Genomic DNA, 18,614 nt, shown 5'->3' with positions numbered 1-18,614 from the left:
TCCGCTCAAAACAGCGTGTATAAATCCCTTTTTCAGCGGTATGGGTCAGCACTTGGAAATGCTGGTCAGAGCTGCAAAGAACTTTTAAAAACACACGCCTGTTGTTTCCGTCTGCGTTGATAAACTAAACTGGTGATATCAGGACATCGGGAGGAAATGAGACAAACACTGGGACGTGTGAAGATAAAACGGTCTCCCTGCGCAGTAGTCCATCTATATTTTATCTAACATGTTTTAGAAGAGGCAGTTAAGTGACAGAAATGGCACGACTCTGTGGTGGCTTTCTGGCTGTGGAAAATCAAAGCAGCTCTTGGAAAGTCATAATTAGCTGTGGCACCAACCCAGCACCTATTTGAAAACACTTTTTTTATTTCATCTGCGCACATTGAAATCTATATTCAATTTACTCCTTTGTCCTCCTTGCGTTTCCGTGTTTGGACCGACATACTTCCCAGGATGCATTGTTCTTCTAGATTGAATGAATGGTTTAAGAGCCCTCTCATCACCGGTGTAATTTTACGGACCTTTCTGAAGATGCTGTCATATCCCGGCTCTGCGTTCAGGAGGCTCTCTAAGTCGCTGCCAGAGTCTCTGTGAGCGGAGGAGGGACAGCTGGTGGAACTGCTGGTTCTGCTGGGCAAACTGGGAAACGCTGAAGACGGTGAGGATCCTGAAAGACACAACAAGGAGTGTTAACACAGAAATAGCGCAGCTAAGGTAATCTCTGCATTTTCATCGGGAGACATTCTGTTGAAACATAAGTAATGTTAGATTCTATGTTTCTAGTTTCCAACAAAAGCCTGCAACTGTAAAATTGAGATGCACCATCTTGCCAAAAGATTATGCTTTCTTTCTTTCTTTCTTGTGCACAAACAGGTCTGTTGGACATCAATGAAAAGACCTCTGGGAATCTGAGAAATTGTGAAAGGCCTGGCAGATCAATGGCCCAGTGTCCTAAATGAAGCTGTGTGTGCTGAACAGAAAACAACTCCTGCTTGTGCGTTTTAAAAGGTCTGAGGTCACAACTGGAGTTAAAGTCTAAGACAGACAGATGACAAATGAAGACGCGATGATGCACAGAAAAACAGAGCAACAAAAGGCAGCATTGGACACCTAAAAGCCCAATCATGCTGCCAGTCATAAAAGGACTCGCTGCAGTATTTGGTTTTAGTTTTACAATTAGAAGACACTTCCGTTTACAGCTTTCAGAATTAAACTACATGAACACAAGACAGTTTTCAAGCCCAACATCTGCAAACATGATGTGTTCTTGAGTAAGTCACCACTTCCCCACCCGAATCATAGCAGTCCCATTAAAAATCTTCCAGAGACAAAGATCTTTAAACCATTGCTTGCCCTCTGAACTCTGAGCGAAATATTCAGGTTCAGTTTTTACTCGTCGGGTTTCATTGCTCTTTGACTGTAAGAAGGTTGTAACTGCAGCCCTCTGTGAGCCATTTTTTAGTTTACACCCACCATCTCTCATGCCCCCACGCTGAATAACAAGTCTGAAGTCAGCACACAATTCACAACTCTTATGCAACAGAGTCAGTGTTGCAGTGTTTTGTACATGTAAGGCCATGTACAGATAATATTCTCGGCCCAACTAAAAGAGGAAGAGTGTATTCAGCCACACATGTATACCAGTGGGCTTTCTTTAGCCAGCTGCCAAGAACAACTGCATGAGATCATCCACCAAGTTTGCTGGTTTACATGATCCTAGATGTCTATTTCTGCCCAAAAGAGCGGAAGTTTTTCTTTGTCCCAAAGGAACATTTTGCCTTCATTGCACTCATGAGAACAAGAGGAAGTGGCTTTTGTAAATGTATTTGAGTGCTCATCCTTCAAGAACCAGACTTCTGAGTAGCTGCACTAAATGAGGCACTTCAGCATCCACACTTTGGTGTTGAATTTCCACTCATTGAGTTGTGGTTACAGCTCAACTGGCCATTTAATTGGACCACTTGTCCCAGTATGCATACCCTGGAGAGCAACTGAGTTACTAACCAAAATATGTTCAATCCCACAACACTTTGAAAAGTGTGAGAAAACATTCAAGACATTCTGCCACTTCTAATTCTCTGGATGAGATCATTGCACGTTTAAGAACAGCTGAATTTCCCCGCACAGACGTCGTCTTTAAGTTACTCGAGTGTTGATTTTGTCAGATGACGCTATGGTTTAAAAACAAAAAAACAGGATTTTATTAGAGCAGAGCAGCAGGCTTGAAATGTTTCAGGTGACTGCGAGTTGGCATGTAGCCTTAGACTGACTGTCAGTCACTGTTTCTGATGCGTTTAGCCATTTGATAAAAGAAACAGAAAAATATGTGAATGAGAGCAGCTTTGTTGTCAATTTGGCTTTTTTTTTTTTTTTTTAAACAAAAAAAAAATGGGCAAAAAGATTGAACTTTAGAGCATGTGCAGACGTAGGCCCATTAGAGTCTAGCCAAGCTTGTTCAACCCAAAACACATTATCTGGATGTGTTAGTCCAGGTTTTAGAAGTACGAGTCAATACCATTTTGATCAGACAAGCATGTTTAAATGCATTTTGAAAATCCGTTTTTTGGTGAGACTAACACAATACTTTTTTTTGTGTGTCATGCAATGGAAATGCATACTGACAACATCCACAGCAGACAAATCACGTATTACATCATGTCATTGCTATCTAAAAAAAACCTGGGGTGTCTTTGTTCAGTTTCCTGGTCTGAAGCATTCAGGTGTGTGTGAACACATTGACAAGGATGAAAGACATCAGCAATGATCTTAGAGAACAATCGTTGCTGCCCATCAATCTGTAGAAGGTTAAATTTAATTTCCATTTCAAACTATCTAACGTTCATGATTCCATGGTGAGAAAGATTATTCCCAAGTGCAGAGCATTCGAGACGGTTGTAAATCTAAGAAAAGTTGCTAGGAGAAAGCCTGCACGGCAAGATGGTTATAGGGTTAAAGTTAAATCTGAACAAACTAACTTCCGGAACAGTGTCCTTTGGACAGGTGAGACCAATGTCTGTCATAATGAACAGAAAACTAAACACAGCACATCAGCACAAACCCCTCCTACCAACTGTCAACCAACTGGTGGAGGGCTGATGAAAAAGAAAAGAATCCAGGTGGAGTAGTCCAGTCAAAGTCCAGGGACCTTAAGAGAGGTGTGTAGAAACAAATGCCCGCAAAAATCTCATGTAGAGTCCTTCCAAACTGATCTGAGAGACGGGTGACCTCATATAGAAAATTATTATTTCAAGTTATTGCTGCCAAAGGTGGTTCTATAAGCTGTTCAGCCATAGGGTGTACAGAGGTTTTTACACTTTCAATGTAAGTGACAGACAATAACATGGTGTAATATGTCAAGTTTTGTCCATCTGAGGATATATTTACCTCATTTTAACACCTGGTAAGGATGCATAATGCTTTATGTATTATAATTTCCGGATACATAAAACCTTAGATCTGACAGAGCTTGTACTTTCTTTTTCAGATGACTGCATTACTACCGGCCACTCTAAGGAAAATGTAGCTTGCTGGAATTAGGAGCATATCAATAAGAGTGCACCAGGCTTAAACATTGGGTCCTGACTTAAAGCGGGCTAAGCTTGAGGAGTAAGGAGGGATCAGCCAGTAGAAAGGCACTGACGCACACACACTGCAGACGAAAATGATGCAGCATTCAGTTGTCAGTCTAAACTTTGTATTTGACGCATTCAACACTGCAGAGCTGTAGGAAACCAGCTGCAGGGCGAATAATCACAATACCAATTGTAAAGGGTTATTCCACTAAAGAAAAACATTTGAATAATTTGTCAGAACTGCTGTAAAGCTCTAAGTTTAAAAGATACAGCTGTGTTTCTACGTCAAATAACTACTGAGCAAATCATTAGATCTTTCCTACACAAAAGCATGGCCAATAATAAGATAACCCTGAAACTGAATTCTACAATGACCTCCAGCCCAAAGTTCAGACTTTGACCAAGGTGATTTTGGAAACACATTTTCGCCTTTATCCACTAAGGGGCAAAATAGGAGGATGCTGCGTGTTTGTCTCAGACTGCCCCCCTTCACACCTGTCCACTGAAACTAGCAGGGGACTGTGAGCTTTGACAGCTGTCTTCCTCCCTCTGTTATAAACAGACCCCCCAACCCCACCACAAAACACACACGCACAGAAAGAGCTCAGACAACAGGTGGAAACTCTCCGATGAGTCAGTGGGTGGCTGAGGCTGCTGGTGGAGTGTGACATTAAATCATATACTATGTCAAAAAAGCTATTTGATTTCACATCGCTGTCGCAGGAGTGTGAAACACAGTGCTGTAAGTATGTTAAGAGTTTCTATTGTTCGGGTTTGAAAAGAGAGTTTGACTTATTTTTGAGAGGTGTGCATTATTAGGTGAACAGAGCAGAGGCAAAACTATAACGCAGATACAATCCAACCATCCTCGTAAGAAATAACAGCCGAGATAAACAACCCGCTGGGCCTCAAAACACTCCTTAATGTAGGTTTAGATAAGATACTTTAAGCATTTAACCGTAGATAAAGTCTTACAGATAAAACCTTACTTACTTCTCCTTACAGCCCATTTCCCCCGGTCCTGTATATCTCACTACACATGGTGTTAAATCTACATGAGGCACTCTGTGCAGTTGGGTGGATTTTTGCACACTGAGATTCCAGTCATTCATTCTGTGAAGCTGAGAAGCCACTCGGGGCTGAATGCCATGGATGACGTCGCTGAGTGTGCACAACCACATCTTCTGTTTTGTTTTTTTTCCCCTCTCTCTGTTGCTGTGACAACTGTAACTGAACTGAATCAGTTCACAATTAGCTATCAGTCTACCATCTGCAGACAATTTGCTGGGTTCGGCACACATTCACAGATCTAACCAACTATTGCAGACTGTTAAATAAATGGATTAATGAATGCGGCGTGCAATTTGGTCACGATGCTCCGAACATACTGTATGTCCTCCCATTTTTCATTGAGATAAAAATCTGTCTATGCACAGTTTCCACTGATCCAAAGTGTAATTTAAATCTTCACTATTATACATCTGAAACCATGTTTTTTTTCTATTTTCACTGTGAGATTTTTACCCTTTTTTTAAATAAATAGGACTGAACTGAGCCAAGCTGAACAGGATAAGGCTTAACCTAAATGTATTATCATGGAAAATTACAACAAGCACTTCAAGGCAGCCGTATGACTCAGTATAGACGAGCACAGCACAGGCAGACTGGTTGTCTTCACTAAACGGAAAAGGCTTTTTGCAGGTGTCTTTATGGGTCTAAACCAAACTGAGGTCTGACTTTTTGATAGCTTTAGGCTATAACCATTTATTATAGGGGGGACCTGTTTTAATGGAAATCAGTCCAACAGTCACAGTGGTTCACATAGAGACCAAAACTGAGTTCTTTTTTTCTTTTTTTTGTCCTTCCACATAAGCGTATATGTCAAATATTACAAATGCCCCTCAGTATGGCTCCGTTTACATTGACATGCATCTTGGGTGATCCCATCACAAGTGGACAAGCGCATCAGCTCAAACCTGGCATTAGATTCTCCAATGACCACTTGTGACTGGATGCTGTAAATGCAAACAAACAGCAAAAGCCAACTGCCTGGCTGATTGAAACCAGCAGGAGGCTGCAATCCACGTTACAAGTTTAATAAAAACCAGACGGAAATCAGAAGGATGCAGACAGGGAATCTGGTTGAGTCGTATTTTTGCTTAGGAAGGTTCCTAACAGACTAAAACAACAGGGAAGTATTTAAGTGGCAGCCAAGATAAGAGCTGGTTGAATTGTCTAAAATGCTTCCTTTTTCATTTACTATCTCCTTTGGACAGAAAAACCGGAACATCTGGACCTTATGAAAGAACGTGAAACAACCTGATAAGGTATTACTAAGCAAATGGTCTAAAGCCCTTTGTGGAGGGCACACAGAGTGTGGTCGGATTCTCCTTCCAGGCGTGGAAAAAACCAATGATGCACTGGTGCAACAGCATCACGTGGATACTAAAACATATAGTTAAAGTACCTGAATATTAAAGTCATTACACAAGTAAAATGCCATGGCAGAAGAGCTGTATTAGATTGTATCAGCAGACCAAATATTGTGACCGCTGTGTTGATACAGCAATGGACAGTAAAGCGGGTGTGAAGTGAAGCGGGGTGATTTGAGACATAACTTTATCAATTCAGTGTTCACTGCATTGTAGTTCATTCTGCTGTTTTGGGGAAATGGAGGATTCGATTTAAAGCCAGTCGATAAGTTTTCTGCCGCGGCTCCTGCTGCTACCAGCTGTTGCTTACCTCAATAAATAAATAAAAAGAGAGGGACATGGGAGAGATTCCCACCACAAAGGAAGTGACATCAACCGGCCACTCCAGAGGAAATCCCACCCTTGCCCTCTTTTCCACTCTACCTTAGTTTGACACACCTTTTTCTTCCTTTATTTTTCTCTTTCCATCTGTGTGTTTCCTTTCTCTCCCTCTGTCTTTCTTCATGTCATCACTTTGGACCTCTTTTTCTCTTTCTAACCCATACAAACTGAGGATTCATTTGTGTACCAGCCCAGATAGATTGGCTTTCACCCAAAATCACAAATACCTGTCAACGGTGAAGATTTTCAGATGAATCTTTCTCTTACAGTTAGCACCAGTTTGATGACTGAAATCTATTCACATGGCAATACCTTTTGCACTGACAAGTAAGCTGCAGGAAAGAGTCATGATCCCCAGAGGATACAGATTATGGTTTATGAGCCTATAAATCATCAATACTTTTATTTTCATGCCTCTAAGACACTGCGTTTGTTGCTAATCAGAAAATGTTGTGGTAAGATGCTAAACAAACATGGAGACCACTGTACATCTTACCATCAGAATTTTATTAACATCAAGACCTGCTTTCCTGGAGTGAATGGGACACATTAAAAGCCAAGTCACAACACTGTGGTGACATGTTGGACCATAAGGGAAGATGCTGCTGACTACACTATGGCCAGGCTATTACCAGGCTTATCCTGGACACCACTAACGTTACTCAGGCCTGAATAACAACAGTCTGCTTTAAAAATAATCACGCAGCAGAATTCCCTGAAAGAGGAATCACAGAGCGCAGAGCATCTAGGCAAGTTTGACTCCCAACAGCATCAGCATGTTGGTCTGACTTTGAGAAGTTCAGTTTCGAACAATTTCGGTCGGACTTCCTCGTTCACTTGTACTTTAAAAGTCTTACTAACACATGTCGGACAACCACAAAAGCATCTAAATGTACTAAATGGGGACCTGAAAAGTTATACAGAAAGCAGAACAAAAGCTGACATTAGTCATCACATCAATACGGCTATGAATATAAAACATCTTTCGACATCAAGCTTACTAAAAAGTTTAAAACCATTAAAGTCAGCAGAGATCCATTCGTGGGATATCAAGCTCCAAAAACACCAGCCTCTGGAAACAAAATCTTCCACCGGTCAAAGTCAAAGCTCTTTGTTTCAGGTTAACAAAAAGATGTTTAATAGACTGCATTTCCTCTTCTGCGGGGACAGAACCGGCAGACGGAGCCTGCTCAGCTGTTTTCTCAAGTTAAGATCAAACTAAAAAAAAAAGCTGCTGTTCCAGAGCTACAGCTCAAACAACAAAAGTGCTTTAGCTTTGTGTCAGTGACAGCACGGTGTGTGAAAAGCCACCAGGCCAAACATCAGCTGGCTGTCACTTCAAACGAGTGGCTTAAAGATCACAAAAAGTATCTCCCAAGTCGTCCGACAGAAACTCTGACGCGTCACTGATAGGAAGTAACCTCGCAGGGCAGCTGATAGAAATACACAATTATGATGAAATAAATGACAAATTACTGAGAGAATGACATGATAAGAAACAGGAGAGATAGGAGAGATTCGAGCAGTCGCAGCCACCACCAGCTCTTACCTGAGTGTTGTGTGTTGCAGGGCTGATGGAACGACGCCTCTCTGTCTCGGTGGATCTACAGAGAAACAGGAAGACACTGAATCAGTCTCACGAACATGTGATCATCACCCACAAAGAAATAATGATGCCGAACAGTATGTCTGTTAGGAAGTGCCTCTCTGTACACAGGATGGGAGGTGTCGAGAAGACACCCTTTATAACGCCTGTCTTAAGAGGGTTCGCAGGATTTCGTAGCTGCGCTCAGGCTGCATGTTCTCCACAGAAGAACTGCTTGGAAAGATCTAACTTTGGTCTGTCTGAGCCTTCAGCACTCAGTCACTCTGACACACACACACACACACACGCACACACACACACACACGCACACACACACACACACACACACACTGCTTGTCAGAGATCTGTGGTTGGTTGTGAACACACAACAGTGTGGCTTCGCTTCCTCTGTGGTTTAAATGTCTATACAGCAGCTGTGTGTGTGTGTGTGTGTGTGTGTGTGTGTGTGTGTGTGTGTGTGTGTGTGTGTGTGTGTGCTACAGAGAGAGAGAGGGAGCTGGTTTTAGCTGCAGGAGCCACGGGCAAACCCCACTCCTTGCAGGCAACACAAAAGCTTCGACAGTTTGGCTGAGGCTTTGCAAATTTGACAGACAGCTCTGAATGGGAACCTAACACAGCCTAAGAGAAGCACACTGTGCTTTAATAAACTCCACAAATGACATGTTGATAAAATGATGAGCTCTGACTTTAAATGGGTCCCTCATATTAGCCTACCGCACTAAAAGCAGATTAGGTGCCTGCTAAAGCCAAAAAGTTAAGGACATAACAAAAGCATTACTGGTTTAAGAAGAGGTGATATCTGTGTATAGATAGAACCTCCTTTATAATGCTTATGATCTCTCCTCTCCTCTTTACTCCCTTTCCTGCCCTTCTTAATTCTTCCTACTGAACTTCCACCCTCAGTAAGCTCAGGTTAAGGCTAGCTAACATCAACAGGCTTTAGGCATTACCCTTTAAACTTGGCTGTGTAAGACCTGAACAAAGAAATCTCCAGACACAGCATGTACAGGTCTGAAAGCCACAACCTGCCTTCAACAGGAGCACTTGATGGAACAAAACAAAGACCAACCGGGTCTGCTTTCACTCACTGAATGCTGCCATGATGCTGCCATGACAAGAGCTGAAGGAATGTTGCAGCTTATGTCAGATCAGTAGGTGTAAACATACTGTACCGTACCTCTATTTATTGAATACAATAACCTTGTCTGTAGGGAGCAGAAAGTATATATTACTGGTGTGAGAGGAAGTTTTTGAGAAGGAGTTTCATTAAAACACAGCTGAAGAATGTGAACACTGACGTAAGAAGGCAGCCACCCATCACTGTAGGGATCGACGCTTAAAAGGTGGAACTTTCATTCCTGAGAGTTTCATGACATCAGACGTTGCGGCTGCTGTTCACCAACGGCATCTAAAGTACACTTGAAAAAACTGAAATCCAAGTATAAAATAAATTAAATCGCGACAAAGTACGCTTGTTTTTGTCTGGTGGAATACTTCTTCTTCCCGGGATGTTTTTATGTAAGAGAATTTCACTTGAAATTCCAACTTTTGACTGATACTTTGACTATTACTGGTTCTAAGTAAGTAAATGTCAACTAGAAATACTAAAATCACAAAGCCTTTTAATGAACACTGACAAATATAAAGCTAATAAGGACTATTAATTACTGTATATTCCTTATAACAGCACAAATGTACTTATTTTCATTTTAAGGCAGGAAATATGTTGCTTTTTTTTTTTTTTTTAAGAAAACAACAAGTTCAATTTTCGTGTTCTTCTGGCAGATATTTTTGCTCATTGCCAAGTAATCCATACATCCCCCAGAATCACTTTTCCGGTTTAGCTCCTTCCTCTCAGAACAACAACACCGCCATTTTTGAAAGTTTACTGTGTGCCGGTCAACATTTGGTCAAAATTATTTGCATTTCAAAATCAATAAGCTCCAACTCCAACAACAGTCTTTCTCTCTCGGTCGCCATCGTTCACTGTGAGGAGCGGAACGGAGCCGGAAGGTAAACAATCAATCAACGACTTTCACGATAGACGTCGCGAGAGGTCGTCTAGCGTACCTACTGATCGGGAGGTGAATTGCCTTGCGTATCCAACATCCCGACGGAGAACTTTGAAAGCTTTAATAGCCTCAGTGTGACCACAGTCGGATTGGCGGATAGCGACAGAGTAGCATACCAAGGTCTTTACATTCTCCAATCCTCTCACAATATGCTAGTTCTCAGTCCCAGGTGTCAAGTTACAGACTACAGACAGAACTTCACAAAAACACAAGATCTTACAAATGGATAGCACAGTGCATAGGAACTGAACACTAAATTTAACACACAGCAGTTTTTGATAAAAAGACAAAAAAAAAAAGAAGAAGCAGCGACATCAAAACAGCAGACATGTGGAGACGCAAAAATAGAGGATGAGAAGACCGGATGAGAGAGTCCAAACAACTAACCAGGTCAAGTCCTGAGGGTTTTTTAAGGAACTAACCCTCTGCTCTCCCTGCGCACACTACTGAGCAGCCCACTAGCCCAAAGAAACACTGAGCGCTGCTGCCTCTGACCGCAACAGCACCAACAGTGACCTGCATTCAAACCAACAACTTCAGGAGCCAACAGAGCTGCATGCATGCACCCACATGACAAACACTTACTCATATTTTTTTTTTTTTTTGTTTCCCCTCGTCAAGTCTCACATGCACACAACAAATCACACAGGCACAGATGCATACACAGAACACACAGGCCTCTTCTTTTCTCACAGCTGTGTTCAGATATCAAACAGGGCCCGCTGAGGGAGAACAAACACGCTGACGAGGAGAGATTAGCCGGTCACAGAGGGCGCTGGTACACATACACACACACACACACAGAAATGTATGCACAGGCTTCCGTGAAGGGTAAAATGATGCCAGTGGTGGCAACTAATTACAAAAAACTACATGGATTGACTGCAGGAGGGAAGGGTGACAGCAGAACTTCAGACACAACAGGAAAAAAAAATAAAAAATAGGAATAAATGACATTTTACAGCCAAAATAAAGGAAGCAGCAGCTGTTTTATGACTTCAGACAGAGCACTTAACCAGCAGACCAACTTCAGTTTGTTTTGGCACTGATGGAACAATAACATGAACTTTTAGGCACGATGGGGTATGAAATGAATACTTAGGAATGGTTCACAGAGTGTGACAGGCGAAAGCGTGAACGGTTACACAATACAGCTCAGGGTCCCAGTTTCAATTCAACCCGTAACTTCTAAACCCCTTAAATTTATTGGTCACAAACATTTTGAGAAACAAAAGGAGGGGTTGAAAGGTCAGCAGCACCTGCGCCTAAAAAAAACAACAACATTTTCCTGCTAGAAGCAACATGAATAAAGAGAGGTTTTCGAGGTAAGGAGGTGAATGTGTTTTGTTCAAGAGGCACACGGTGTCAGCCAATAAGGCCTGCAAAACAAACAGCCAGCCAGCCAGCCAGCCAGCCAGCGAGGAGCCGATCACCCCATTCGAAAATTGGCATGCCCATATTCTGAAAAGCCCAGTGCATATTTGTAGCGTCAAGGGAATCTAAACTGTACCCAGTAAAAACACATCTGGTTTAAAAATAAAAGGCGGGCTTGTGTGTGTGTGTGCGTGCGTGCGCTCGAGTCTCTGTGTGTGTATGCCAGCGCGTGTGGAACCTGGACCGCTGCCTTATTTCTAAACAGGCGTGCAGCCAGAGAGGTTCTGCAGCACTGAAGGATGCCATGGCTGACAGAATGGCTGTTTCCAGCCAGGCATGAATACACGGCACACTTTGATCCCCGACGCTGGCAAGCAGCAGACCCGCGGATGAAGCCATTCTCAGGTGAACCCTGGAATGTGGGACTGCTGAATTGTTCTACACAAATTGATTTCCCTCCATATCAACACAATAAAGGGATGAACTTTACAAATAAATACGTCAAGAGGCTGCAGCAGTGGCTAACAGAGGCAGAACCTTCCAAACAAAAAAATAATCAAAAATGCAAGGGGAAACAGATAGCCAAAGAAGGAAAGGAAGGTTTGGGGAATTACCATTCAAGTCTTTAAGGTGATTCACAATTACACATTTATATACCATGCCGCTGGATTCATTACAGTACAGTATAAAGGCTTATTCACAGTGACTGTAGTTGCTAAGTGGAGAGATGATGTGTTTTGTGAGTCAGGCCAGCAGAGATGCTGGGATGTGAAACACTGGTTGGAATGAAGTCATTTGGCCAAATGCCTGTTTCCATCCGAGGCAGTAGGAAACCGTTAGCCCGCCGCTGCCTTTTCCCACACCATCATATCTCTCTCTTTCCCTGCTCTTCAGACTCTTTTTCTCGCTCACACATACACATCCTTGCTTTCTCAGCTCTCTGGTGTAAAGAGGAGCTGACATTGGAACAAGCTTAGAAAGTGACAATAGACTAAAGCGAGGTGTTACATATACCAGAGGAATCTTCTTCACAGATATTCTCCTGATGGATGTCACAAGCTGCAGACCCGGAATGTGTCAAATATGCCAACTGCTGTGTAGTTCATGCTTGAATTATTATTATTATAGCCTTCAGTAATCAGTTATCATCAGAGTATCATTATCGTATTATCCCAATGAATAGGAAATAATTTAGCGGAGACATTAGGTTAGTATGAACAAAGTAAGATTTGTGGATGGTCTCTAAAAGGATGACACCTGCAATTAGTCTACATTGATTTAGTCTCGTCTCCTTCAGAGTTCACATTTTGAAATGTTCAAATAGATCAAAAGATAGATGGATAACAGCTTATTTCACAATATTCATCACAGTTCTATGACAGTCTGGAACTAAGGTTCTTCCTTCATCCACTCCATTTCCACCCCAGGAACCAGGGGCTAAAACGAATTCAGTGGGAGATATTTTACCCCAAGATATGGGGTTAAGTTTTTTTTTTTTTTTAGACAAAATGCATCTTTTAAGTGGTTTCGATCCACAGGAACCTTTTTATACTTGTAACTATTGTAGGAAGCACATCCTGCTTCTGTGTCAACACCACAGGAACTGTGGATGATTATAGTTCATAAACTCTGTATGTGGGGTCTTATTTAACCCAGAGTGTGCATTTTCCCAACATGAAGGGGAACCATCTGTGACGTAACTACGAGGTGATTCTTTGAGTCACTTTGAACACATGAGCTCATTACTACAAGCTACCATTACAAAATGCACTGCCCACATAAACAAAGATGAAACAAAACACAGGGGAATGGACCAAAGGTTCATTGAGCTACTTTACCAACCGCCAGCTGGTTGTGGCAGAGTTCCAGCTTTTCTATCTGCAGTGGGAACACAAACAAAGAAAAAGCCCTTCAATGTATGTCTTCCTTTAGCAAGCTCCCAAATCCATATTTCCTCAGCAAGCATCTAGAGCTGTTTGATCAAGTACTGCATTTGGGGCTGATCAATAACCAACTGTAAAGCCCGGGCTGATGGGAATGGCATTACTTTTGCCGACATTTGGTCCACAGAAATGCAAAACAATGGGATTTTGACTAGTTTATAGTGCATACATATAACATTTCATCTCAAAGGGTTATGAATGTCATTGTCATACAGGTAATACTTGTTGAGATATTTCAGTTTGGTCCCATGTCGTGGAGAGAACAAAGGACTGGCTGATTTCACCAACTAGAAGGACATTCGGTCAAATTTGCCACGTTTGGAGCAAAACAGTTCTATGTGCCCTCTGAAGGATATGTGGCCTGGAAAGACACCTGAAGCCCAACACCTTCAAGGGCTTTTCCTCTGGTTGCATTCTCAAAGTAGATAAGAGCATTGAGGGGATGCAACGTCCAGCTGGTGAGTGGAGTAGAGTGAAAAATCAGGTCGAAACTCCTCCATCACACATGGGCTCAATAAACCCCAGGCTTCGCTCTACCCCAACCCATCTGTGTTGTGTTTAGCTTTTTAGAGGTTAATGTTGAGATGTTTATAGTTATTTTTCTTTCTTTAAATAATGTCAGGTTCGACCGTTGCACTTGTACAATCAGCCAGTCACTGCACACCTTATCTGGAAAAAAAAAAAGCAGTTCTATGAACTACAATAAGCTAAGATCATGCAGTGTGGGCACGAAAGAAATAGAGAGAACTTCCTCCAACACTGAAAAGGGTTCCCTCCATTTGAAAGCACCTGATGAAACTTCTTGTCTGTATTAGTCATATCCCACTGGACTGATTATATGGGTAAAAATGCATCTGTCTGATCAAACCAGCTGCTAAAGTGAAACTTTTGCTCCAAGCAGGTCCACCCTGTCCTCATTAGATGGAAAATAATTAGGATTTAAAATAAAGTCATACTGGAGCCAAATATCTTAATCAACAGTCGACGGGATTTACAGCTGTACTGCAGCTTGTAGAAAACTCCACAGTGGAAAAATGTTATAAAGGGCTCTATATACGTAGAGAAGGGAAAGGGCCATTTGAGCTTTAAATAGAACCACTTTTGGGTGTTATAGAGATCCCATTTAGAAAGATTCCGTCAAGCGCACACTTCAAATGGTTTGACACAGAATCATTACAGTCTAGTACCAGGCCCTTTGAGAGGGAGAAAAAGTGTAGTACGGCAGGACATTTCCAGTGGAGCTCATATTCCGTTTTAGTTGTACAGTTTGTTCGACAAGTACAAGGAACTCTGACCAAACAGCCCCAGAAAGACAGTTAACTGTTTGAGCCTCATTAAGTTTTATACACAGTTACTCCGCAGAGATGGACCGAGAGCAGGCATCTGTCGTAGTGTTGCAGAAAGCATACCCATGCAGCAGCGTCCACCCAACATAATCAGCACTCTGTGTCTGGAGGCCCACTATCAACAACCATGCAATCATCCTCCATGGTGCAAACACAACGAAAGCCACATAAACATCCCTGGCAGACGACTGCAGGTTTTCCGAATAACGCCGAAATTTTCTTTAAGGGACACCCTTTTCTGAGGAGCTGTTACGAAAGCTCTGTGTGACCAGGCCTGTGATGCCAACCTGTCTCGGGAGCTTAAGCTGCTCAAATCACTTCATGAAACTCCATTTAATGGTCCTAATTTCAAGTAATGATGTCAGTGATTATTTTTTACCTCCAATGTATGGTTTACTTTAATGAATAAAGTCCTGCTTTCATACTTCTAACTGTTCTTTTACTGCTCCTGCCATTATATTTTATCTGTCTTCCGCGCTTACCAACTCTTCTTTTCAAAGCCTTTGCTCAAATGACTGTTATTACTGTGGCACTTGGAGTATTATCATACCAAACAACTTTGTTTGAAAGTGCGGAATTGTTGCCTACCTTAATCAAAACCACGTCTACGGCCCTCTCTCCTTTGGCACGAAGACTGTACCTCCGCTTGTGTCGTTCGTACATTTTCTTATAAATATCCAGAGCGGGTTTACTGAACAAAACGTATAAATCCACTGTGGAGGAGAGCTGAGGCGGTCTGCTAAGCTTCACATCTGGCCACAGAGGCAACCCTCTGCCAGACTCCAGCTCTGCTCCCTCCCTCCCTCCCTCCCTCCTTCTTTTCTTCCCTCCCTCCCTTCTTTTTCTTGTTCTCTGTTGCCTCTCAACTTCAGCAGACTCTGCCTGACTCATGCGTTTGCTCTCTCTCATGCCTTTGTGAATGCTTCTCTCTCATCCTTTCAACCATCATCTAAAGTAATGCATTGTTACTCTTTGACAGATGACAACAGGGCATTATTACTTCAGTCAATGGGACTCAATCATCATAGTTAAGTGTTTCCCCCTATAATTATAAAGTCCTGATGGACCGATAGGTCAAAAAACCCCAACGTCTGCCAAAAAAACAAACAAACCTTTGTGTCAATATTAAAAGATATATTCACATATTCAAGAATATACACATTTATTTGGAAAAAAGAGCCTAATTATCAGTGTTTGGAAAAACAAGGTAAGATCACTGTAATAAAGTTTCCTGACGCACATTACTACATTTAAAATCAAAGATGGACAGATGCCAAACCTAAACCTTTGTGAGTCGGGTCAAAATATGTGAATCTGGACCAGTCAAGACCTGAATAAACAACCTTGTTGACTGAGCTTGCTTCCCACAGATGCCATCAGGACTATCAGACTGGTTTCTGTGGGAGTCTGGAGGCCGGGTGAACACCTGAGGCTCTTTTTGTTGGTGTTCTTTAAGCCTTCCTCAACAAGTGCAGTTGCCGTATGTGGGGGTCTGCAAAAATTAGGTAGGTGGCAAGAGTCAAAATAACATCAGCGTGAACGCCAGAATCAGGATTTCCCAGCAAAATATTTTCATTGTAACAAGATGAGCCGGTTACTTGTTTTGCCAGTCAGTGGTCATGGTGTTGTATGTTTTTTTGACTCTTGAAACCAACTCAAAGGCAATGTTTTATTTTCTATTAAGATGGTCAGGTTCCTGAGGCAAAGGGGGGAGCTATACAGATAGCACTGAAGCATAGATCTGTTAAAAAAAACCCAAACAAACATGGAAGTCACTCATTTGTAAGTATAAGTGATAACGTGTCCCCACTGCCAGCATAAAATACTAAGACACACAAAGATAGCATCTCCTGCACAGTGCCTGCAGTTTATCTGTTGTCCCTGACCTGAGAGCCCAGTTCTGACCTCGTGCCTCGCCTCCGGTAAGCAAACGGCACAAAGGTGGGAGGATGCAAACAAATCAAGCTTCTCCCTAATCCCAACTCTGTCATTTACAGACAACCAGATGTTACATGGTTTAGCGGGGGTACACAAGATGAAAACAATCGCTTTTTTCTGTGCCTGAGAGAACACATATTCGGGTGTCTGAAGCTACTATAAATTCAATAACTTTGAAAAAACACAACCCTGTCACTTTGTTTGTGGCCCCTTCGATCTGAAAATCCATAGAGCTGTTCAGATCTAAGGGGAGAAAAGCGTTGCAACTCCCAGCTCAGGGTATTGTTGTTCAGCCTTCGAGTCTTTATCCCCTCCCACCTTGAAGTTCAAATCATGCTGCATTCACTGTACCTAGGAATTACGAAGTTCTAACTCTCTTGCTTTTTGCTTCGCTATTGCCAGCAAATTCTCAGCAGTTCGACAAGCAGTTTCCCAGTTCACTTAAGAAACAACTGCATCATAATGCCTTTTCAATAGTGTGATTAATATTTTGGATCCATACTACAGGGTGCTTGCTCTTTTTCCAAATTAAAATTCCAGACTTTTTTAAAACTGATACTTTTTTCCCCCCAAGACCTTAACTTTATGTACTTGTAACTTGTGTGCCTACTGCCTACTTCATTGGTTGAGATTGTACCAACTGTGTTTATTAGAAATGTTCATTTTTATAGGCTAGTATTCAATGAATAAATGCATTATTCACAGTAAATTATGCTTTTACTGATGAAAACGTTTCAAAACATGAAAATCACAAGTACATGAATTTCACATCAAACAAGTGTCACAAAAACTATGTATAAAAAAAAAAATGAATGGATGGATGAATGTATGAATGTATGTAGAATTCAGTCTCTTCACTCACATCTCATCCCATTAGGCTAATACAGTACGTGACCAGTTAGTAAAATTATAGTTTTATAGCCTACCTTCCTATTTCTCATTTCACAATGCCTTTGAGCATACCGTAAAATTCTACCATAAAATTCTATTTTCGATACTTTATTAAGACTTTCACACAAAATCCAAGACTTTTCAAGGTCTGGAAAACAGTGCTTCAAAATTCCATACTTATTAAGACTTTCAAGACTTGCGCAAGCACCCCGATACTAGGAAATCTAACTCATCAATGCCGTTGTTTTTTTTTCCCAGTTGGAAGCTGAAAATTCCGATTTGCAATTTTTGGAGAATGCACCGCCATCCACCATTACAAACATAACTTTAGTTAAAAGCAGCTCATCTAAGGAGCAGTTCTTAGCTTTAGCTGCTAAAAACCAAACCACAACAGAGCGATGAACCGACAGTGAAGACAAAGGTTTACGGCAAATGTGATGAAGGAATCACCACATGGGTTTTTAAAGGAGTATTCAAGGTGTCTGCCAACCGCTACGTGACTTCAGCCTTTGTTCAAATCTGTGATGCAGCGTCTTAACAACCTCGGCCGGTTAAACACACAACTCCCAACAAGACTGTGCTTTAAAGAGGGATTAATACCAGGTGTCTGTGGTCAAGCTGCAGACAAGGGAAATGCAAGTATCTGACGATAAAACTGCCAGTCAAAGTTTTTTCTGCGCTCGGTTTGTTGGCTACCAGTACATTTTGGGGTGGAAGATTCAAGAAGGCTGCAGTCTTTGAGCAGAACAGTTGTGTCCAAGTACTCAACCACTTGGCTACCAGAGAACAGCCTCAGAGAATACTAAATAATTACATGACCGATGAGGTTTACTACTGAACTTCCTGTATTGGTCACATATACTGATGAATTACTCTCGAACTGCGGAAGAGCCTGCTTTCCAAAAGTCAGAAGAAACTTGTAATTTAGGCCTGTTAGATGTGATACGAGTGAAGGTTATGCAAATATGGTGTTTATTTCCCCCCTCAAATGTGTTCACGAACAGATTTTCATAAGGTCGAATAAGGGACAGATTTAAGTAGACTCCACAACAGGCG

The 18,614-nt window shown here is 41.8% G+C and overlaps 1 protein-coding gene across 8 annotated transcripts in view; it reads right to left on the bottom strand.

Annotated features, from left to right (window-relative positions):
• akap13 (A-kinase anchoring protein 13) overlaps positions 1-18,614 on the bottom strand; it is a 107,283-nt gene that overhangs the window by 36,386 nt on the left and 52,283 nt on the right. For all 8 annotated transcript variants that reach the window (XM_075465562.1, XM_075465524.1, XM_075465534.1 and 5 more), the window contains exons 10-11: positions 7,938-7,992; positions 525-670 (exon numbers count right to left, since the gene is read on the bottom strand). In XM_075465562.1, coding sequence (XP_075321677.1) covers positions 525-670; positions 7,938-7,992 — 201 coding nt within the window. The remainder of the gene's footprint in view (positions 1-524; positions 671-7,937; positions 7,993-18,614) is intronic.

This window comes from Odontesthes bonariensis, chromosome 1 (assembly GCF_027942865.1).
Source record: "Odontesthes bonariensis isolate fOdoBon6 chromosome 1, fOdoBon6.hap1, whole genome shotgun sequence".
Classification (NCBI taxonomy): Eukaryota; Metazoa; Chordata; class Actinopteri; order Atheriniformes; family Atherinopsidae; genus Odontesthes; species Odontesthes bonariensis.
This window is presented reverse-complemented; position numbering and strand designations above follow the sequence as displayed.